The following is a 23,147-nucleotide window of genomic DNA, read 5'->3' as shown; positions in this document are numbered from 1 at the left end:
GTGGCCCTAGGGAGCACCCCCCTGCTCTACGCTTTTGGGGTGGATATGAGGTATTTAGAACAGGTAATCCCTTGGCCAGGCTCTGCTGCAGTCTAACACAAAGCAGTTCTGGACCTGTGTCTGGGGAACTTTCTGACTAGCTGCTGCTCTATAGAAATTTTTGAAAGTATAGCAGAGCGGTAATAATTTGCTGAGCATGCAGACAGTGACTGAAAAAGAAGCTCAGCTCGGTATTAAACACTGAACCCAATTGTCACGAGCTTGTCTTTTAAATTGTAGTGCATTATGTTTTGCCTGTTCATTGACAAAGATGTCAGAAGGACTGCCAGAGCGGTGTTTAGTTTGTTGCTCTCAGATGGCTCATATTTCCAAACACTCTTCCATTTTTTACAGGAGTTGGGAAAATACGGCGTCCTTTTCTATAATGCTTGTTTTATGGTGGTTCCAACAGTTATTATTAGTTTTTCTACTGGAGACTTTCAACAGGTAAGAAGCAATATTCCGTATCTCAGATTGGTAGTGGTATTTGTTGAGTTGTTTTGGTTTTTTTTATTGTTGTTCTTTGTGATTTTTTTTTTTATGAGGTAATCTTCCATGTTAGAGGCTACTATTTGTAATTATGTGACTTGGACTTTCCCTTCAAAGGAAAGAACCTGTAATTATTCTCTCTAAGGAGAAGCTGAAGCTGTGTGATAGCCATAACATCAGTCATTGTGTAGAACTAACAAATGAGTGAGGACTCTCAGCTAGAGTGGTTGAGAATCCAGCTGCACCATGAGATTTGCCACATGCTCCAAAGTGAGGCTACAAATACCAAAAAACAGGCAGTTTGCAGTCCTTCTCTCATTCTGATATACAAAAGAGATTCCTATTTAGTCTCAGTAGTTTAGTAACCTACATTTCATGTCCTCATAGAACTACCATATGACCCTCCATAGGTAACCATAATACAGTATAATACTGTGAGTAATATATTCTGGCAGATAAAGTATCAGACCAGGAGATTTGTGTTCTTTTGCTGCCCCCTCACAGACTTGTTAAGTCACATTTTTCTTATCTCTAAAATGAGGCTAATGATTTTTATTCTTCCTTTGAAATACTTAATATTTGCTGCTGAAAATCACTGCAGAGCTGGTAGGTGTCATAAATCATTCCAGTGTCCTTCACTGTATGTTGTTGTGTCCTTAATTCACATGATGCTTTGTTGTTGTGTTCTTAAAAGTCTATTTTACATGGAAAAACTGTCAGTCCCTGAAAAAATGATGTGTTTTTTATGTATGGGAAATGCCTTCCTGTGACGTCAGTCCAGTATGACCTTGTGCCAGCTCAGGACAATGCAGCTGGTGCCCTTGTTGGGACTCAGCATAGGCCAAATTTATAGGGTTGTAAGGTTTCAACTATTTTCCGACCAAACAGGATTGGAGGCATTTTGGGAAGACTGGACAAGGAAGTTTACTTTGTTGCTAGGTTTATTCTGTGGGAAAAAATAAAGATTGCATTGTGCCCACCTGTTGATTTGGCACAAAGAATTTAATGCTCAATTACCTGAAAAGAAAGAATAAATAAATATCAAAGAAATGTGTAGTGCCTATTGCGTACATGTATTGGCTTGCTCACTTAATATTAGGAAGTCCCATTACATGATATGGATGACTGGTGTCGATGTGACATATATCAATTCAATCACAGAAAAAAAAGGAGAAAACAGAAAAATGCTATTGAATAATAAACAAATAATTTTAGATAACACCTCTATTTAGCAAATTTTCAGGCCATAGGAGTTGGCTTGCTTCTAGCCTAGAAGAGCTTTTTGCCTTAAATCCATCACAGACAATGCACAGCATGTTCCTGTCAAAAAATATTTGTATCCTGTCTATGTGATGGGAAGATTGTGTCTGCTCCTTTAGCTAGTTCTGGAGCAGTAGCTACTATGTCTTGTAAAGGCTGCGGTTGTGACCGTCTCAGTTACTCACTTGTCCTTTGCCAGCTGGCTGGCTAGGAGGACAGGAAAGCATGAGGTAATGGAACAGAAATGAACCCCACAATATCCCTCTGCAACACTTTGCAGTTTGTTGCTGCACACCAGCGCGGTTCCAGCAGGGTGAGCAGGTCAGAGGTGCCCAGAGTACCTCAGATCTAATAGCTCAGGTGCTGGAGGCTGAGCTAGCTGCAGCTCAGTGTGGACCAGCAGCCTTAGCACTTACCCTGTTTCTCAGGTAATTTTTCAGCCTCTGCTGAGCTTTGTGTTGATATAGGTGACCTAAATGGACCAGGTTAATATCAAATGTCTTTTTATTTGCTTTTCTCTCTTCTCATGTCATGACTATTTGTAATATAATGTTAATTGCAGTGCTGATATCTCCATCAATAAATAAAAAGTACAAATCCTGTATAAAATACATATTTGTATTCATTGCTTGCAGTGTGCAGTCTTATGTCTACCCTGCTATACCTTAAGACAGTTTAAAAATGTGTCTAGGTATCATGGATGTTGTTATCCTGCTGTTTCTGAAGCTAAATGCATCAAACTGCTTCTAGTAGTAATATAAACCTTTCTAATAGGACTCTAGTCTCTTTTGTAATTTTGCACGCTTTCACTTTAGCTGTGTTTACAGTTGATTATATAGCATATAATTCTCTCTATTGTTTTTTAATAGGCAACAGATTTCCAGCACTGGACAAATTTTTTGTTCATCTTTCAATTTCTTCTTTCCTGTTTTTTGGGGTAAGACACAGAATGTTCAAGTAAGAAGTTTCAATGATCATATTTCAAATCTCAAATGTAAGGCTTACTGACAAGTTGTGTGAGAATTTCTCTCCCATGCTTCTGTCTTATCTTTTAATGATTTCTAGTAATATAAGTAATTCTTCCAATACTATCTGTGTTGTTGTCCTCACAAGTGCAGTGGTCAACAACATGACATTTAGCTTTTCACCTTCTGTACTCAGTATGTCTGTCTCTGCTAGCTGTCTCTTCTGATTATCTGACTTTCTTTGCAGTTCAAAGAGTGTAAGGCTGTTAGTGTAGGAACTGTTTCAATGTATTTGTTCTTTGAAGTACCTGGAATAGTATGGGGGACATAAGTAATGAAACAAAGCTTTGTTCCTGTTGGCACTGCAGTGCCAAAAGAAGAATAGAAAAGTGAGTTGGTTCCTATTCTATTCTCTTTCACACGTCATCGACCAAGGGGTCAAACTAACTTCAAATATGGATGTTTCTATTGCTAGTAGTGATTAAAGAAGCACAGAGAACACATATAACTCTCTGCTAGAACTCTAGCAACATACAGAAAGACTTCCTTTTTAGGCTGAATTTTGAATAATCTGTACATGCACATCATAGACTTAAATTCCGGTCCACAATATCTTTTTTAGGGTTTGGAACAGGTAGGATTGAAGATCCCAGTAAAATATTGATCCTGAAAAATGTTGTTTATTTCAAAGTGCTGATAAACTTGTTAGTTCCTATGGGAGGTACTTCAAAAATTTGTTGCTTTACTTTAGGTTTCTCCTGATGTATTCTACTGTCCTATGCAGTCATTACAATTCTGCGCTTACAACAACAGTAGTTGGTGCCATCAAGGTAAGTTACAGAGCAGAAGAAGGAGAAGGGAACACTGAAGTGGGCAGGAAAAAGCATTGCCTCAGCAAGCATCCTGATTATGTTTTGAGCTGGAAACTCAAAATGAGGACTGATCCTGTGACACTGATCATGCCATAGTTGCATTTTGCATTATGGAGATCTACACTACAAAAGGATTTTGTTTTCTTTTCATTGAAACTCAGATGTACTCTAGAAAGAAATGGGACTTGATTTTTTCCTACAAGAGACACTTGTACCAGTTTTAAATAAAACTTGTACATTCAACCACATTTATCTCTATTGTACTGTCACCTGCTATTGTTCTTTAACAAGTTACTGCCAGTTAGCTGAGTTAGCCTAGGCAAATGCATGGCAAACTGATGCAGATTAACCCTCTTTACTTATTTTCATTGCTGCTGATCAAGAGGGCATTCATCGATACAAAATAATGGCTAAACTGTAGTAGGAAGTTTATTGCTTTGTGGTAACTTGCTTCTGCCTCTGTGTGGGAACTTGCATTCTCGCTGAATGGACTATTTCATTTTCATTTATGTGAATTCTGATCAATTTGATGATCACTAAAACAAGCCTCTCTTAAAAATTGAAGCTGTTGCCCTTGCAGTTTGTTTTCTTTCTGTAGCCCAACTTAAAATAAAACCAGTGCAACTTCCTTTGTGTTGATGAGGCCAGAGCTTCCAAGCTGGGAGGATCACTGACTGCACAAGCATTTTGTAGACCAGTCTGGGGAGGAGCACAGAGTTGTAAGCTGGAGGCGTTTTACTAAAAGATTTATCTTTTGCTGCTGTGGATGCTGACAGTTGTGTCACCCAAACTAGTTCAGGTACAGAAGTAAGAGTCCTCAGGGTGCTCCCTTGCATAGATGACAGGAAAACAGTACCTCCAACATGGCAAAATCTGCAAAAGTAAGATAGCAGTTCTCTTTTCACAGTTGTCTTTTTGCAAGCTGGCAAGATTGATGTAGTAGCCTTTCTTCTGTGGCCCTGAAGGTGTTCTTTTAAATTTTGTATGTCTGCATTGAACCATTAAGATAGAGCAATGCTATTTCTATTTTTCTGAACAATAATTACTTTTGAGAGGTTTTGGATTACTTTAAAGTTGAGAAGCACTTTATGACTCAGTAGTCCCCAAAGAAATGATGTCATTGACCATGCTAGCTGCTAAAACATATGAAGTCAACAAAGTGTTGGTAGAATGAGCATGCAGTTCTATAGCTTTCAGTCTGTCTACAGGAAGCAATTTTCATTTTCTGAAACTTGATGGCAGGGGAAAAAAAAAATTTTTGACTCAAAACTCTGCCGGCATTGAACTTGAGCCAAGTGCTTTCACTGCACTTTTAGGTGGCAAAACAAGGAGGTAACCCTTTTAGAGCAATAATAAAGAGCTTTTATTGTAACTTTACAACATACTCTTTTATGCTTGGAGAAACCAAAGCCTGCTTTTAGGAAATGGGATTTGGAATGAGTTTTCCAAAATCTTGAAAAGAAATGCATTTTCAGAAGGTGGCCTTAGTTCCATTTGTGCCTAATGCCAAATAGCTAATTTTCTTCTTTGTTTCTTCAAAAAGTAACTCTCAATGCATTGCTCATGTTTAGAAAACATGTTGATTTTATTTTGCTGTTGCGTTACCCATAAAGTTGACATGCCATGAAACTAATTCAAACACTAATTTTAGAGAGGCCAACAACTGAGTATAGCTATTTGCTTAGAAAAATGAATTAATTGGTATCATTTATATTCTTGGAGATGAAATAACTGCATGACTTTTACTTCTTTTTCAGAATATATCCATTGCTTACATTGGAATGTTGGTTGGTGGAGATTACATATTCTCCGTGTTAAACTTTATAGGGCTTAATATTTGGTGAGTGCAACTTGAACTTGGCCTTTATTTGTTAAAGCTGAAGATTTCTCAGTGAGATATAGTTTTATCTTTTGTTTGATTTGGCCCATTTGGCTGATGCAGTTTTGAAACTACTAGCCTGAGGAAGCACTATGTACTGCCTCAGGATGTAAAATTCATTACCATTAGTAATGTCTGTTTATGTATATTGAGTGTTATCATGGTAGGATCTTAACTATGGAAATATGCCTTTGGATTTACTAATTGGGGTTGTGAGTTCATCCTTTTTTTTTTTTTTTATTAGCAGTGTTGGATCTGATTAGTTCTGAACTCAGAGGCTTCCAAAAGCCAAGTGGTGTGGGAAGTGAGAACACTGATTCAATGAATTATGCTCTTCTATATGAGTTATTTTTTCTGAACTGTTATATTTTGTGTTTGGATGAACTGTTGCACCTGCTCATATGAATCCATTGGAGCAACTGATTATTGACCCTTGTGCACTCAGGGCTAGTTTCTCAGATGGCTTACATCTACACAGCTCTAAGATGCTCTAATTTATGCCGGTTGGCATTCCTTGATCCTTTGGAAGGAAAGTTATGTACCCATAAAATGACGACGGGTATACCATATCAGGTGTATCTGACATCTGTGTTAATTCTTTTTTCTTTAGTATGGCAGGAGGACTGAGATACTCATTTTTAACCTTAAGAGGAAACAGCAAGCCTAAGCAACCTGGAGATGAAGAGAATGCACTTCTTGAGTCAAAGAGTTAGCAAAAATGCCTGCCTTGAAAAAGACTGAAGATGCAAGTTTGTTTAGCGCTGCTGAGAACTTAAACAAGTGTATGCTGGAACATATTTGAAGCAAGAAAAAAAAATCTACCTCAGTTACCATAGATGTGAACACATCTCATCAGCTCAGAAATATTCTTGCACACTGTGGTTTTTCACATGTGAACAAGTTTCATTTTAGCTGTTTTTACACCACAAGCTAATTTACAGGAAGAAATGCCATGAGCAGTTCTCAAGTTGTGAATGTCTTTATTCTTCTAGACTTTGGAGCTATTTATACTCAACAAAATAGTTCTGTTTCTGAGGCAAAACTCTCTATAAAGATCATGAAGCTTGGTTTATCACTGCCTTATACCATATGTGGTCTTTGATATCAGTGAAGAGATGAAAGACACTAGTGACTCAGAATGATTTCACATACACATTTGCCTGTGTATAAGTGACCGTAGAATGCACAGGTCAAAGAGGAGCTGTACCCCGAGATCGTTCCCTGTGTATGTTTTGACTGAAGAACACGGGATATGGCCTTGGGTGTTTTGTATGCATTGGGTAGTCATTCTCTCAGTCCTTTTCTTATCCTCAGTAACATCATGGTCTTCTGCTGCAGTTGTCACTGTTGTTATAAGTGGATCCTTATAACTTTGCTGCAGGATCAAAGGAAGAAAGAGACTGAGAGAGGCATTTTAATGCTTAAAAAGTTTTTGTTTTTGTTTTTTGTTTTTTTCCTGAGCCAGTACCATACGGGTAGTTAGGAGAGGTAATAAAGGTAAATTTATTTCTGTTCAGGTACATTCACCTTTTGATATCAGTCCCCTCCTCTGACATTTTGTCTATAATTAGTTTCTTAACACTGCACAGAAGTGACACTATGATGTACAAATTACAAGAGGGGAAGTGACTGATGTGTGGGAGACTGACTGTTGTGTTTAGTTGAGGAAAAAGGATCAGTGTCCTGTTGTGTCTTAATATATGCAGTGAAAGCTGATCTGGTACTATTTTATGTGCTAAATTCAGAACAAGGAGTCATTACAAGCCCAAGGGGTTGCTACAGTGGGCAAGGCTAATCTAATCTCATGGTTAAAAAACAAGATATGGGGATCTGGTGGGCTGGGTTATTTTGGGCAACAGTAGTGGCACTGCACTGTATCTTTATTTCCTTCACTGCAAGTACAGCTGATTGATACATTATCCCTGAGTATAAAGCATTAGTCTTTGAAAGCACCTTAGAAGTATTGCATTGCTGGAGGACAGCAGAGTAATTCATCTTGCTGAAGTTTTTAATTCCAGGCAGGCATGAGCCAAGATTTTTTCTAAATAATCAAATTAAAAGAAGAATGAGATTTTGGAAGACTTTGACATGGAACTGGGTGTATGTCATGACTTGTTTTGTCTGAGTTGGGTTAAAATACAGCAAAACCTGAAAAGTGTTATTCTATGTGTAACGTGTGAATGGTCAGACTGGATTAAATCTAAGAAGCATGTGAGTAGCTCATACCAGAAGCTTCAGTGGAATAACCAGCTTCTAGCAGACTTGAGTTCTTGGTTTCATGGCCTCCTGTGGCAATGATTTCACAGTATGGTCATGTATGCAAAAAGATTTCATGTAGTGATGCTGCATTTCCTTCTCTTTTTTTAACATTCTTACAGTATTGCTTTCTTCTGTTATTACTGAGAAGGGACAGAAGCTCCTGATCTACTTAGGTGTACCATTATTTCATGCCTCCTTCTATTCATCTCCTTTCTAAAATCTGCATAGTTTGTAAAACCTTGTAAAATGAAACCACTGTGTTTTGAAAAGTACTAGGAGCTACCTTCTTTAAACAGGATACTTCACAGCTTAGCTATACTGGAATAATTTTATAGGCATACATCTACTGAGGTGAATGTCTTCGTATTGCCAAGACCTGATGCAGAAATCAGTATGTGGCTTCCATCTATTCCCTGCTACAAACCATTAAAAACTCTTTGGAAAAATAGGACAGTTGCATCGTTATGATGCTCAAACACCCCATTTGTCTCATGCTTTTAGAAACAATTCCTCTTTTGGAACTGACTGCTGAAATCTTAGACTGTGGGAGATGATGTGGCTGTTTCAGCCCAGGAGAACAGTGGAAGCTGTTTGCAATCCAGGTTTGGCTTTCAAGAGCCCTTCTATAGACTAGGTGTGTTGTTTAAGCTCAGATCTGCTCACTACATTATATAACGTAATTTTAAAAACCTCAAACCAGGTTGCTTGCTTGTGATGTGCATTTAAGCCACTGATCATCAGTTTCTATGTAGAATTGACATTAGTCAATGTTAGTGGATGCTTGCACTGATTTTGATGGATTTGGATCTGGCCCTGTAACAGCAATGTCCTGATGTCTCTGTAACCATATCCTGGCTCTTTAGTATTTGTACAAGCTGCATTCCTTAAGAAAAAAGAAGATTTGGGGGTTGCTTCTGCTTCCAGCCACTAGAAGTCAGAGCTCTGACCAACCTCAAAGAAAGGACTGGGTTCTGGTGGACTGCTGGGCTGTCCACGGATTTAAATGGCAAAAGGAGGAGTGACTGCAGATTATTGGAAGTGGAAGATCCTAGAAATGGAAACAAAAGTCTGGATTTTCCAGCTGCCCAGAGCTGGATAAGAGATGTGACTTCCATTTTTTTTAACTATTAGGGGGATGGGAGGGTGAGGGTCTGTAAATATTTTGGAGAGATCTTTGGTTTAAAACTATTTCCTTTGTAATCAAAAAGCCTCCAATATTTTTGAGTGTATTCTTTCGTAAGACTCCTCTTTCTCCCAGTCACCTCTACCTCCAAAATCTTAAATACTGAGCCTCAACTCTCAGTAGTGGAACAAGGCAATAGGAAAGTTTTCATCAGTTACTAAAAGATTATCAGAGCGGTTTGATTGCAATACTTACGAACAACCTAATGGCACCTACTAAATAAAAGATGTAGTTCCTGCAAAGGAACAGCTACCAAATGCATTTTAATTGATTATTATTTTGCTGTACCTTTTATAAATAAATAGATGCAAAGTATGTTTTTTTAACTTGCTTTTTATTTCTGTGGGTATGGACAAGGAAAAATGCTTTCAAGCACACCTGTATAGCATAAATGTGTTGTGTACAATGAGCTTCTCTACTATAGTTGAAGTAGTTTTGTTCATTCTGTATTGTAGTGGAAGTAATTTGATTGAATTCATTGTTTATGTCATGTTTCTGAAGTCCTTCTGGCCTGGACTTCTTAGCTAAAATACAGACCTCATTATGATAGTCTTTATGATAATATTACTCAGAATGGTTTAAAATATAATTTAGAAATAACCCAAAATAGGTACTAACAAAAAGAGCTTTCAAGTGAACTTAATGTTGAGTGTCAAAATGGGCCAAGGAAGAAAAAAAATTTCCTGTCCATCCTTTCAAAGAGCAACTCGACTTCAATCTGTTAGTATTCTTCCTCCTTATCTACAGAGAAAATATTCATTCTTCTGAATTAGCTGGTTGAAACTCTGATTATACGGGCTCATTCAGACATAATTCTCGTGTTACAATTTAAGCAATGATTGAAATGTCCATTCAGAACCTCTTGTAGAGTAATTATGTCTTTCAGCAAATAAAGTAGTACAGTAATTTAAAACTGATTCGTCTTAGGAAATATCTGTAGATAGTCCTGATTTTAGTTTTCTACAGACTTCATGTTAGCTTAATCATATGCTAAATTGTAAAATTGCATGACTTAGTTGCTGTGTGAAGCCTTATTTTCTTTTCTTTTTGAATGGAGGAAAAAATAAAGCATTACAAAGAAGCATTAGCCTTCAAAATGCATATTTAGGCATTAATAAGTGGGCTACTTCTAAAAATATTGGATTGACTTCAGAAAATCATGTTCCCTTACTTAAAGGTCATGTAGATACATGTTGCTAGCCATAGAACTTGATTTTCATAAGTCAGTCTAATGTTTTTAAAACTTGAAAAGTCCTACAGATGGTAACAGGTATCTTATGTAAGGGAACATAAGAAGAAGCTTTACAAAAACCTGCAAACGGGTTCCAGTTAAACAGTAATTGTTTTGGAAAGGAATATTAATCTGTACAATAATCTGTACAAACTGTAATATTATAAGGATTGCTTAGCAGCTGACTAGCAGTAATGGGAGGGGATTAAGTGAAAAAAAATACAGAGACTATCACAAGCAGCTTTCTAGCCATGCAATGTGTAAAGTTCTTGAAATGATTCCTGTGAAAGTTAGAGAAGCAATACCTCAGGGGAAAACTTGGACTGGGCTCAACAACTAATACTTCACATTCATAAGAATTTATTGGTTGTTTCTCTTGGTATCTCAGCCTGTTTTAAGAATATTAGGCACAGGAAGTATTGAAAGACCAAAGTCTCTGGAAAAGAAGATGGCCAGGGTGGCTTGGGAGCACAGGCAGAGCTAGAAGTGCAGCAGAGGAGGCTGACAGTTACAGAAGTTTGGGTTGTGGCTCCATAGTCAAACAGAAGGGATTTTTTTCAATTAAAGGAGGTATTCAGCATCCTTGTTGCATGTGAAAAATACAGTGCATCTTATCCAAATTTAAAATATTCCTTGAATAGTGAATGATTCTCTAGAGAATTTGTGATTGTTTGTAAATACTTTGGGAAATTTAATACTCAGACCTTTTTTATTTTCTGACTGACCTTACTTATGGAGTAAAACAAGAGCTGCTAGGGTGTTGAAATTTATAAGTATACTGAAATCTTATGTATGAAGAAACTGAGTTCTTGTTAGGCTAAATAGTATTGTTTTTTATATCTTGTTACAGATAGACTTAGTGCTACATTCCTTGTGACTCAGTCCTGATATTTTCTCTGCAATGCATCTGCATATTGTGGTTTTCTGCCTGACGTGTGACATGTGCTGCTTCTCCTCAGTTGAAGGTTACTGGGTGTCAGAAGTTGAGATTAAATTTTAAAGATGCCCCATGTGTTAAAGATAGAGGAATATCATTAAAGCATACACACTACTTTTATCTTGCTTTATATTAAGTGCATATATAAGCATCAGTATGTTTCTGCTCCAGTTTAAACTGATCTTTGAAGAATGAAAACTCTTTCAGATTACTACAAAGAAGAGTTTAGGTTGCTTCTGTGTCTTCCCTGAGAATTTCTATATGTTAACTTTTTTTGATTTTTCTTTTTAATTCACTTTTTTTCTGAGTTTCATTAATTTCAGACTATTTTTCTTGCAGTAGGCATTCTTGTAAATGGTTTTTCCGCTTAGGATTTTGGTACCTGTCCTCGGCTTTGATACTAGTTCAAGCAGATTTTTTCAAAAGAGTTGAAAGTCCTATTCCTCCTTAAATATATTACTGTACCTCCTCATGCCATAATTTCCCCCTTTGTAAAATGGGTATAATAGTATTAATCTCTTTTCCAAAAGCTCTTTGAAAAGTTATATGATATTGCTTTCTCTGTATAGAAAGAATTAGGTATTGTCATTACTCTTAAAATTTGAAGATAAATCCATTTTTTTGACCTTAGCACAAGTTCAGTGTGAAATTGCCCTGGAAGTATCCGGACTAGGGAGTTTAAGTCCTCAGCACTGTAAGACATAGCGCTGATGTGTATTAACCCCAAGGTTTGGAGTATTCTTATCTGAGGTTTTGGTTTAGACCTGTCTAGTCTCTATGAATCTTAAACAACTACAATAAAAATATTTTTCTTCTTTTTTTTTCTTGGATAGTTTCCAGAAAAGGAGCAAAACCGTGCCTCTAAAGCAAGCACCAGAAATCATTGTTTAGTTTGGATTTTTCAGTAGTTTACAAATTTGGGTGTATTGTACAGATGTTATTCTAATCTAAATTCCGGACACTCCTAGAAGGGAAAAAAAAAAATCACATGATTTGATTAGATGCCTCACTTCTAGGCCAGCGCTCAGAGACCAGCAGTGCACTAAGAGGCATTTCTCAGGGAGATAAGGACTGTTTCATCTCAGCTCCCTGGCTTTGCCTTCGCCATGGAGGAGTTCCAGCATCAGCTACTCACTGTTTTTGGGGCTCTGATCTGTTTCTATACTCTGGTAAAATGCATCCGATTTCTGAAATATATTTTCCCACATACTTGGAATGCCTTGCCTCAGGCTTTCTTTCGGTCGCTGGGAGAATGGGCAGGTAAAGGAAATTTCCTCACATTTTTCTTCTTGTAACCAAGTGATGAACTGTTGTGTTACTAATTGGGAGAGGTTTTCCTTGCATTTTCTTACCCCATCCTTTCAGAACAAAACACACCTTCCAGTAAGTGTGGTTTCCTTCATTTCTTTTTCTTTTTTTTTCTTTTTTTCTTCTTTTTTTGTCTCTCCTAGTAACTTCGGTTTAAGAACCAGAAAGTTCTGCACACTTAGAGAGAGAAGGAAAATAACCAAACTGATAAAAGCTCACACACATGGTGAATAGATGTGAATTCCTTCCCCATTCCTACTTCTGATGTTTTTTCTCTACTGGAAATGCTTTAGTTTTAATAACATTGCCTATATCCTCAGTTTCCTGATATGTGAAGCGACTAGTTTGTTTAGCATATGGCCTCCACTCTTCAAAGCAGCTTTTCTTTGTTCCTGTTGACTTTGCTCCTGTCTGTTTTTCCTGAACTGGTGGCCTATCCTTAATTGTATCATTAATGTACCAAATCTACTTTTGCCTAAAAACTTCAAAGGCTGCCACTTGGCAGTTCTATTTTAGAGATATTACAAGTTCTCATAAAAATAACAGAAATACTTATTAAAATACCTTCTTCCTACTGAATGTCGATATTTTTCTTAGGCTTGTTAGATTATTGGAATGAAGAAGGAATGAAAAGTTACTGCATTTTCTGCCACCATCGATGGTGGCATCTTGCTAACAAGGGACCTTTATCAATACTCTTGTACTTCCTTCTTGCCCCCACATTAGGGCATTGAACTCACTGGATTTAATAAGCATTTAATAAGCACATTTCACAGTGGAATAATGAAGAGTGAAATTCACTCCTTTGCAGAAGAGGTGCCTAATGATCAAGTATTTCTGAAATAACATGTAGGCCCCATTTTGATTTAAGTGAGGCATGGGCCTCAGATCTGTGCATAAGGAGAGGGTCACTGAGTAGAAGTTTCTATACAAAAACCTTGTTTCCACTGAAGTTTGAGAGACTATTGCTTCTTTCAGTGGACTCACCTTTTATGCTCTGCCCTTTTTAAAAAGCATCTTCTGGATGCAGTGAAATTCATAGGTTTGAATGATTTGCTCTATCACATGGCACATGAGATGCTGAGATTCACGATAATTAAAGTTGGCAGGTGGAAACTTGTTTCCCAATAGACATTTGCTTTGTATCTGCTAGTCTGCTAGGAACATTAAAAAAAACATCTGCAGCACAGAAGCATTTTTCAGATACTGACTAATAATCCATTTTGCTCTGAAAACTTACCAGGTTTACCTTGGAATTGTCTTAGTGTTTTCCTACTGTATTTCTTCCTTATCATGATAAATAATGCTTTCTTTCTCTATTTCCTCTTTGGTATTTGTTTGCATAACTTCTAAAGTTCAGGGTGCTTTACATATGCCAATACTTGGTTACTTTCCCAGTGATACTAAATCCAGAAGTAGACTGTGAGTAGGAAAACTCTGGAAGAAGAGCATTTCATAGATGGTGGTAAATTTGCTGTGGTGTTTCCTTACAGACAGATTTCTTGTGAAAGAAAGATGTTACATCTGCTTCAGGGACCAATTAGTGCTTATCTCCTGCCATTCTATCACCAAAATATAAGTAAAAAACTTGCAAAGCAAAACTTGTAAAAATATGCATATGGAAGAAATTTCTACCACCCTGTAGACAATTGGTTTGTTGCTGTGTTTCTCCCTACTGAAAATGAGAAAAATAATTACCTGCTGTACTAGCTGGGTTACAGTTGGGAGGAATTTGCTAATATTAGTAAAATGCTTTGAAGAGGAAAACTGCTAAATTACATGACAAAGATTGTTAGATGAAAAATTCACAAGGAAATAAATTTTAAGAAAAGGTTGATTCTGTGCTTTAGGAGTACCATTTAGGTAGCAATGGTCAAGAAACTCAGAAGATGACGATTAACGAATCCAGGAAAAAACGAGCTAAAGCAGAACAACAAATGTAATCCCTCTTTTTTTTTTTCCTTTTTACTTTCTCCAGTGGTCACAGGAGCAGGAGATGGGCTTGGAAAAGCATATTCCTTTGAGGTAAGATAGATTACTTACCCTTTGATTTATTTTAACTAAATGGCAATTGCTGCCCCTCCACCAAACTCTGAAAGTTAGTAAGGTTATTCTAGGATTAAGAGCAGATATGAAAAACATGGTACTAATCCTTCTCCTCTGCATGTGCAGAGTAACAGTAATCAATTTCTGAAAGGAACGCGGTATTGCTTTTCAGAGGAAAATCGTTCAGGCCCCAACACTCACGTCAGACCAAGAAAATCAGATGGAAACACTGAGTACTCCAAAAGATTTTATGTTGTCTGTCCAGAGCAGGAAGTTTCCTGAGTTGGCTTTTTTTCCTAGTTTTGCTGCTGCTCTGCTGCGTGTCTTTCAGTGCGGTTGTCTAGCATTAAGCCTACAAAATGTAGAGTCATTTTGTAGCCCTCACAGTTGCAGAGAAAAGCTCGATAGATGTGTCTGAAACCACAAATAAAAGAGAAATCTATGTAAATGAAAAACAACTTCAAGTTATGAAAATTATAACAAAAGCTAAAAGCGTAAGGAAGAATCAGTATCTCTAAGAGCAGGAAGAAAGTGAAGGGAGGAACAGTGAAGCTGAGAGCTGCCATTGGCTCTGTGGTGATCCGTCGCTGCTGCTGTGCAGAGTCACTAGGGCAGCCCCTTTCTATACCCCTAATCAACATCCAGGGCAGGGTGCCCTCTTGGATCATCCTTGCTAGTAGTGATAGCAACTGAGTGGTAGATTTTGTCTTTGATGTCTTCATTCAAAAGTGGCTTTCTTTCTAGAAGCTGCACATCAGTGAAACATGAGTTATTGCCTTCAGTGCTGAGATGTCCAGGTGAAAATTAGCAGCCTCTAATATGGTAGCATTTAGATTAGATGTGATCCCTTCTGATCATAAGTTATATATAAAATAAATCTCAGAAGAAAGGAAAATGAGTTTACTTTTGAATTAATTGACAGGAATTTTAAAGCCAATCTTTTTAAGCATATGCATTATTTACTTTAAGCACCTACCTCATGATTTTGATTCCTGGGAGTGGCAATATGATAAGTACTTGTGGAAGTGCGTTGAATGTAGAAAGCACAAGGACAAATGCCAAGTATTATAGCTTAACATTCAACATTCGTCATAGCTGTGATAAAGATCACAAGCTCTTCTGTGGGAGAAAAGGGAAAACAAACATTGCCTTCTGTTTTTTCACTGAATTGCTCCAGTGATCAGCAAATGGAAAGGACTTGAGGAATGAAGAGGTTGGGGAAAGATGGGATGGGTGAGAGAGGATTTAGTATAAGTGCTTAATTGTATCTTTAAAGCCACACCTCTGGGTGTAGCCACCTGCACATGCAGGTTGCTGAACTAACTTTTTAAGTGAGCACCTGGTGATATTTCATCCAGGTGAAGTTTGCAGGCACCTATGAATGTCTGGATCAGAATCTCTGTCATTGTTCTGCTTCCTTCATGCTATTTGGGTGGTTCAACAGTAACTCCCATTAAAAGCCAGTTATTACAGAATGGCTGCTTTACACCATGAGAAAGAATAAAACAACTACTATGTTTTCTTGAAAAACTTGGCTGGAACTGGCAAGTTTTTGTGGAACATTTGTTAATTATTTTTGGCTTTGTGGGATGGTGGAGAGCCATCCTTTATGTATGCTGAGACGCACCTTCCTCCCCAGGTGGTCTCTTTGATTTAAGCTTTGCTCAGCTACCGCACTGTGGGGGCAGATCCCAAGCCCACATCACATGAGATCATAGCTTGGCACCTTCATCTTGTTGGCGGAGGTCAAAGCACACACTTGTGTGTGGCTCATGGGTAAATAAATCTGACCCTGCTGTTTTAATGTCTGCATGCCTTTGGAGTTTCTGGCTCAGCTCTGCTGTCTTGCTGGTCTGATGTCAGGGCACAAAATGCTCTGATGTTCTTCTGGCGTAGGTCCCTCTGGTGTCAGGGGCTGCTGTGAAGGCAGACCTTGTGATGTGCGTCTTCCCCACAGCTTTTGTTTGTTGGCCATAAGGCTGCAGGTAATGCCAGTTCCTCTAGAGTCTGTGCTCTGACACTAAGCGATGGATTTCTGTGATATCCTGAGCTCAGAAAAGGGCTGATAATTCACAGACTAATGTAGGGGCTCCACACTTGTTGGTAGTGTATAGGACTTCATACTAAGGAGAACAGTTCTTGGCTTTTGGAAGGCCAGTGCAACGTGGCTTTTTCTGTTCAGTGTTTTATGTGGAAATCCCAGTAGGTGGCTCATTAGGTACAGCTGGCAGAGGTCCAGGCAAAGAACATTACAATATTTACTGGTTCAGTACCCTTCTTTCCAAGGTTTATAGCTAATAAAGCTTTCTGCAAAGCTTATGGAGCTCAGTAGCTGTCTGAGCTTGTATGAAGAGCCAGATAGCTGTGAGGTGTTCCAGACAATATATGCACATTACATTGTTGCTTTCAGGACACAGATTTTTCAGAGCAAATTATTGTCCCTTTAGTTTCCTGAGCTTCTGTTGACAGGCAGGCACACAAACACCTTGAGCTTATTCTCTTCTACAGGAAAGTCCAGGCTTCTATGAAGGCAGTGTCAGTATTTCTAGCACATCAGGGTGATTTTAAAGGTCTGGCCTTCTTGAGCACATAGACTCATTTCCTTAAACCAGCTGTGATCTCAGGGTACTGAGATGTTGGCTCTGATTTGCTATACCTATTTCAAAAGCCAGGTTTCTGTTAGATTTGGTCCATTAGTTCTTGGACTGATGGGATTCAAACTCTCCAGACTTCTAACAAGGCACAAAAATATGTCATCTGTGAGTGTGCTGCTAGGCTGTCACATCTCAGAGCTCTTTGACATCTCTACTAAGCTGTTAGCATTTCACGGAACTGCTGCAGTCTTGACAGTTGTTTTTTTCTGAGGTAATAACCACAGATCTGCTTTACTGACTGTCACTGGCTTAGCACCTCAAGCTTAGTGGTCTTATGGAAGAGGCCATACCATACTCCAAGATTTACAGTTTATCACCTGCAGACATCTCATTTGATGTCGAGGCACAAGCAGGACATTGGTCACTCACATCTTCACCTAGCTGGCTGGTTTAATGAACATTTGGATCACTATTTTTGTTATTATTAATAGTGCATAACTTTCTTACAAATCAAGCCACTGCTTATGTTAAAATCAATGTTTCAGCAGACCTTGTTGAGACAGGCACTGCATTCATTTATTAATACAACATTTTCTCAAATCTCAAATCTTTGCACAATTTCAGGAAATGAGACACAGTATTACCAGCAGTCTAATGCAAGCTAAATGTGATTTGGGTTATCCTGCTCCAGTTGCATCCATATTATAATTTATCCACTTGATCCTGGATTTATTCCTGCAGATATTGCTATCCTAGTACTGTTGCGCAGGTGCAGGGCTAGCACAAAGTATGCAGAATCCTACTGCTCTGTGGTCCAGTCCTGGTCTGCTGGACCAGAAAGATGTGAGAGGTTTGAATCACAGAGACCCTGCAGGTCTGAACCTCAGGGAAAGAAAATGAAAGAAGCACTGAGATGATATCAGCGCAATTCTGGAGAAGACAGAAAAGTCCCACGATGGGTAGAAATGTAGAACTACAGCTTCCATAAAACATTATTAGGGGTTTTAAGTTATTAAATCTTAATGGTCTGTGTAGAGTATCACCAATTTGTGAGTGAAATTGCAGTGGTTACATGCATGGTTTTAATCCAAAAATGTGTGTCTTGTCTTGCGTGTAACTTCTGTTGTTTGAAAATTTGTCTCAGACTGAGCTGCAAAAATGCACTAGAAGTTGCACAGTGTTTTTTTTTTTCATTAGTTTAATGTGGATTTAAGCTTTTAAACAGTGGCTTTGCAAGATTCTAGAAAGTAGACCTGCTTGACCTTTTTTTTATTAACCCAGCTTCTAAATGCTAAGTTATTATTTGTTATGACTGGAGGCAGTAATAATCTTACATTTTAGTAGTCTCAGAAGTTCAGAAGCATTTTAATCCTTTGCCGCTGGGAGTCAGGATTTCCTAATACATGCGGGTTCACACTGTACAATGCTTGGAGGCAGTGCTTACTCTTATCTGTGATGGGAAATTCCATCCCCTAATGTCAAAGCTTTTGTTTGGTAGCAAAATGCTTTGTGCTAAAGACATCTAGACTAAAAGTTACTTTTATCTGGAATGCAGTAGTGTTAAAGCCGATTTAATCATTAGTGTGGATGGCCAGGAAATCACAATGCTTTTTGCTTACCTTGAAGATGCATTTGAATCTCCTGGTAGTTAAAATGTCCTGTGAAATCTGTTTCTGAAAAGGATGCATGTTTTCTATGTGGGTGAGCAAGCAAAAGAGTAGACAAGTGTAGCTTCTTTTGCCTTAAGAAATGGCTGCTACAACCTTATAGTTCTGGTTAGCCTGGTATACAGCAGCAAAGGAAAGTCTGCTTCTCTCACCTGACAATTAACAATTTTATAAAATTGCCACAAACATTTGCTTTTAACTAAGAGACAACTCATTAGGTCTTAGCAGTAGGAAATTTACTTAGTTTTTTAGAAGGTGATTTTTCTACCAAATGACACAAAAATATAGTTGAAATGATATTAAGAAGCCCGGAAAAATAGATTGCTGCTTTTGTTTTGTTTTTTAACATGGCTGATATTTGGTCTTGGGTCTGCATGCTAAAAAATTAAAATAATCCCTATCTGAACATCCCTAAGTTAGAAGTAGGAATAAGTGACCATGGAAACAGAGACCATGTCTCCATTGCTTTCCAAATGGATTTGAAACAGCTTGAGTCAAGCTCATTGTGGACAAAGGGAAATTTGCCAGTATGTAGACAATTAGAGTTCTCTTCCTGAGTACTTCAAATGCAGCCCTTAAAATGAGCTTTTGAAACTCCAGAGTGTCTAAGTGTTTGCATGTCTCTTTGGAGCACTGGACAATTATGTAAGAGGGTCTCCAAAAGCCGAGAATTGTGAGTATGGTCTTTGTGCTGAAAATGCAAATGGTTGTGGCCAATACATTTAATAGACAGTCTGCCCCTCATACTCTCGATGTAGCGAATTTTTAAACAAAGGTCCTTATTTCTTAACATTCTTTTCATTGTTTCAGAAGAGCTCAATAGGACAAACTGTTTCCCTCAAATAGGTTTAAGGAGAAAGCGTTACAGGGAGTCAGCGACAGCAATGAATGGGTGTCCAGTGTGTGGGCTTCACCAGTTCGTTTCTTGTTCTAAGCAAACTTGGTACTTTCAGATGAAGTTGGCTTTATCCTTTGTGCTAACTAATTTAACTCTCTTTCTCTTTGCTCCCATGGGCATTTTTCTAGTTTCAGCTCTGTCTTTCTTTTCTTTGTGTGCACAACTCAGTTCGGCTGCTGCTTGTTAATAACCTAGTTTCACAAGTTGGGGGCATATTTCTCTCTCAAGCCCTGCCTAAAACTCAAACTGATGGGAATGGAAGGCCCAAGGAAAAAGGGAGAATACCCTTCTCTGTTTGTTCTGCATTTGTTCTGCACATGGTAATAAGAAACTGACTACAAATGGAGTGCTGTGTTAAATAATGTTCACAGCTGTAAACTGCAACTCTTGCCAACATCTTTGTGGATGTATCTTTGTGTGACTGTATTTTGAATTTTTATGCATGGACTTCTTCATCTTTTTTCCTTCATTTTTTCACTTTGCATCTAATGAAACAAGCACTTGAAATTTAGCTATCTGATCTGCATGAGATTTTATTTCTATAAAACACATAAGTAAAGTCCAAATCCTTTCAAACTCTTTTGAGACTTCAGTTCAATGTATTTAATCTCCTCAGAGATTCCTCCTCAGAGGAAAAAAAAGAAAAAAGAAGAAAGGTAAGGATGGAGAGCAGTCTTGTAAAATGACTAGGAGGTCATCAACATATTTGGCTTTCCCTTTCCAAGCAAAAATCCTTTTTCTGGGAAATGTCAGATTGTCTTCACTCCCTGTAGACATTCATTCATTTGAAAAGTGTTTAGATTATTTATTTTGGGTCATATTTTGGGGGTTTTGGACAACAGTCCAGTGTACTCTTCTTGTAAAGGTCCAAGACTATGTAGTAAAGGAGATGTTTAGGCAGACTGTAAGAACTCTGATTAATGTTTGGCCTGGTTTTAATATTTGTTGGTTACCCAATAGGCAGGTGATGGGTGAATGAAAGCAATTACAAAAAAATCCATAATTGTTTTTATTGTAAAACTGGGAAAATTTATAAAGATTCTTTGTTTGTCATTATCATATAAAGATTCTTTGTCACCTCACTGTCTTCTCTAACAACTTTTATGTTCCTCTATTGCAGCTGGCAAAACGCGGACTAAATATAGTTATGATAAGCAGAACTCTTGAAAAACTTCAGAGAGTAGCCACTGAAGTTGGTAAGTGTTTGTCTCAAACTTATCTTCAGGTTAGCAGGCTGGCTTCACAGGGATCTGGCACAGTATCTAGCACAGTGGGGCCCCAGATATAGCTACAGAAATAGCCCCAGGTATGACTGCAATGCTACAAATTATTTGTGGTAATACTCCCTTACTTGAACCTTTCCAAACGAGTCATGGATAGCTTTGAAAATACATGTTGGAATTCAAACAGTGGAATGGGTTAGATGCAAAAATGGATGCAGATTCTCTACTGGCTTCACCTGACCTTAAAAACTGTAACTATAGGCAAATGAGATGTAATACAAGCTTTGTCTAAAGAATCTACTAATCAGTTTGTGACTGGTAAAGAAAGGTTACCTTTAGGCTAGTTCTTTTAATCTAAAAAAAGTAACTCACCTAAGAAAATTAACATAAATGGAATGCAGCAAAGTAGGAGTAAAAATCAAATGAATGTATTTGCTAGCTTTTTCTCTCTAAGGTTTACAAGTTATATTGAGCATTTGGTAAAGCAGTTAAATAGAGTGTCTTTAGAATTAACGTTCCCTTTCTTTTCTTCAAAGGAAATTAGTTTAAGGAATGGCTTGTTTAAATACATTGAGATCCAAGGTTGGGATTCCTATAGGAGTCAAAGGAGTTTATATCCTCCACTGACTTTAAAGATTGCTGTAATCAAGGCTATTCTTCCCACTGTCTCTCCTTCTATCCACACAGAGTGTTTGATTTACAGATTCCTGTGTTAAATGTGTGTCACTCCAAGATTACACCTCTGTCAGAAAGACTTGCCTTTAAATAGGCTTGGCAGCTGGCTCCAACAGAGTATCAGGTCAAGGATACTTATCTTCAGAGAGAGCAGTGCATCTCTCAGGGATATGACAGACTTTAAGTGGGTAAAGAAATCTGTAGCTTCTGAACCTGAAGCTACTGAAGTCAAGAACTGAGCTCCTAAATTTCCTGCCCATTTCCCTCCCTCAGTGCTAGGGATAGACCTGTTTTCCCTTGAGAAGCAAGGAGTTTCAGTGGAGGAAAGCACCAGCTCCCTGTGAGCAGTCTCTATAAGCAGCCATATCCATAAGGCCAATGTGACTATAGCCTACATTAGCTCCTCTTAAGTAAACAGTCATAAAAAATTAACTTCCATGGGAATTAGGCCAGCTCCACTGTCATTGTTGCATTTCTTTCCAGCTAAATATTAAAGAATTGAAATAACAGAATCCTTAAAAAAGGCTAAGGAGTTTTTATAGTTTCTTTGTGTTGTAAATTATAATCAGAACCAAAGAATAAAAACAAGAAGATTCATGAGACTGACATAGCTAAGTAAAGAGAAGAAGTGGTGGAGGGCTGGAAAGATAACATACTGTAAATTCCTCTGTACTATGATTTATTTAAGGCCATCCAGTGGCCCCTTTCCTAACTGAGGCCCTCCTGTGCTGAGTTCTGTAGAAACACATAACAGGAGCCTGGTCCTGTCCTGAAAGGTATTGCTCAAATGGCCTGTCCTGCAAACACTCCTGCATGTCCTGCAAGAGCAGCCTATCACTTTTTGCATGTGAGGAAACCTTGCTGACTGCAGCAGCATTATTCATGTAGTCTCTGTTGTGGGGAGGCGGACAGTTTGACCCTAGGAGCTCAGTCTATGCTGATTAGGTATCTGCACTATATTCAGCTGGGTTGTGGGCAAAGAGTTTTCCCCAAAGTCTGCTGAAATTGGTGGCAAATCCCAGCGAGATCTTTCCATTGTCTTCCGCGGGTTTTGGCTGAAGCCTAGAGTGACTCATGTGTTATTTATTGTGTCAGGTTGGAAATGAGTACATAACAAGTAGATGGCACAAACAAAAGGAAGGAGAGGAAGAGAGAGTGAAGAAAAGCACAGTGTGTATGATCTGGAGGCCATTAAATCAGCAGGGAGCTCTGGATCAGGCTTTTAAATGTGTGCTTATGTTAAAGCTTTGGAAATGTTCCCCTGATTTCAGCTTGCAAACTTCATCGTAGTTAAGCTAAGCAGTCATCAGAAAAGGAGAAAGGTTAAACTTACTGTGATTTTATGTGAGTAAATACACTGGAAACCAAAGCTGAAGCAGAAATTTAACCAGAATGATTTTACTATTTTCTAAATTTTCTAACTCTTACTGATTTTTTTCTTTCTAAACTGCTTAAACAAGCAGTGTCTCAGCCTGAGCAGTTATCATTATCCCTAAATGACATGCAAGGAGATTAAGGCATAGGGAGATCTAGACAAAAAGTTTGTTTTAGGCTACATAAATAAGTTGTAGGACTGGGCAGTTATTCACGTTTCCTCTTCCTTAACTGCTATACCATGTATC

General features: G+C 38.1%; 1 protein-coding gene across 4 annotated transcripts in view; it reads left to right on the top strand.

The window, feature by feature from the left end:
- SLC35D2 (solute carrier family 35 member D2) overlaps nucleotides 1-23,147 on the top strand; it is a 49,469-nt gene that overhangs the window by 13,744 nt on the left and 12,578 nt on the right. For 3 of the 4 annotated variants that reach the window (XM_026088467.1, XM_026088470.1, XM_026088469.1), the window contains 5 exons: nucleotides 394-486; nucleotides 2,658-2,725; nucleotides 3,505-3,583; nucleotides 5,383-5,465; nucleotides 6,115-9,261. In XM_026088467.1, coding sequence (XP_025944252.1) covers nucleotides 394-486; nucleotides 2,658-2,725; nucleotides 3,505-3,583; nucleotides 5,383-5,465; nucleotides 6,115-6,217 — 426 coding nt within the window. In that variant the 3' untranslated portion in view covers nucleotides 6,218-9,261. Of the gene's footprint in view, nucleotides 1-393; nucleotides 487-2,657; nucleotides 2,726-3,504; nucleotides 3,584-5,382; nucleotides 5,466-6,114; nucleotides 9,262-20,747; nucleotides 20,824-23,147 lie in introns of those variants that run through there. The other variant, XM_026088468.1, reaches the window with a different exon arrangement.

Source organism: Apteryx rowi, unplaced genomic scaffold (assembly GCF_003343035.1).
Source record: "Apteryx rowi isolate R43461 unplaced genomic scaffold, aptRow1 scaffold_77, whole genome shotgun sequence".
Lineage (NCBI taxonomy): Eukaryota > Metazoa > Chordata > Aves > Apterygiformes > Apterygidae > Apteryx > Apteryx rowi.
Note: the sequence above shows the minus strand (reverse complement) of the source record. Positions and strands in the feature narration are given on the sequence as shown.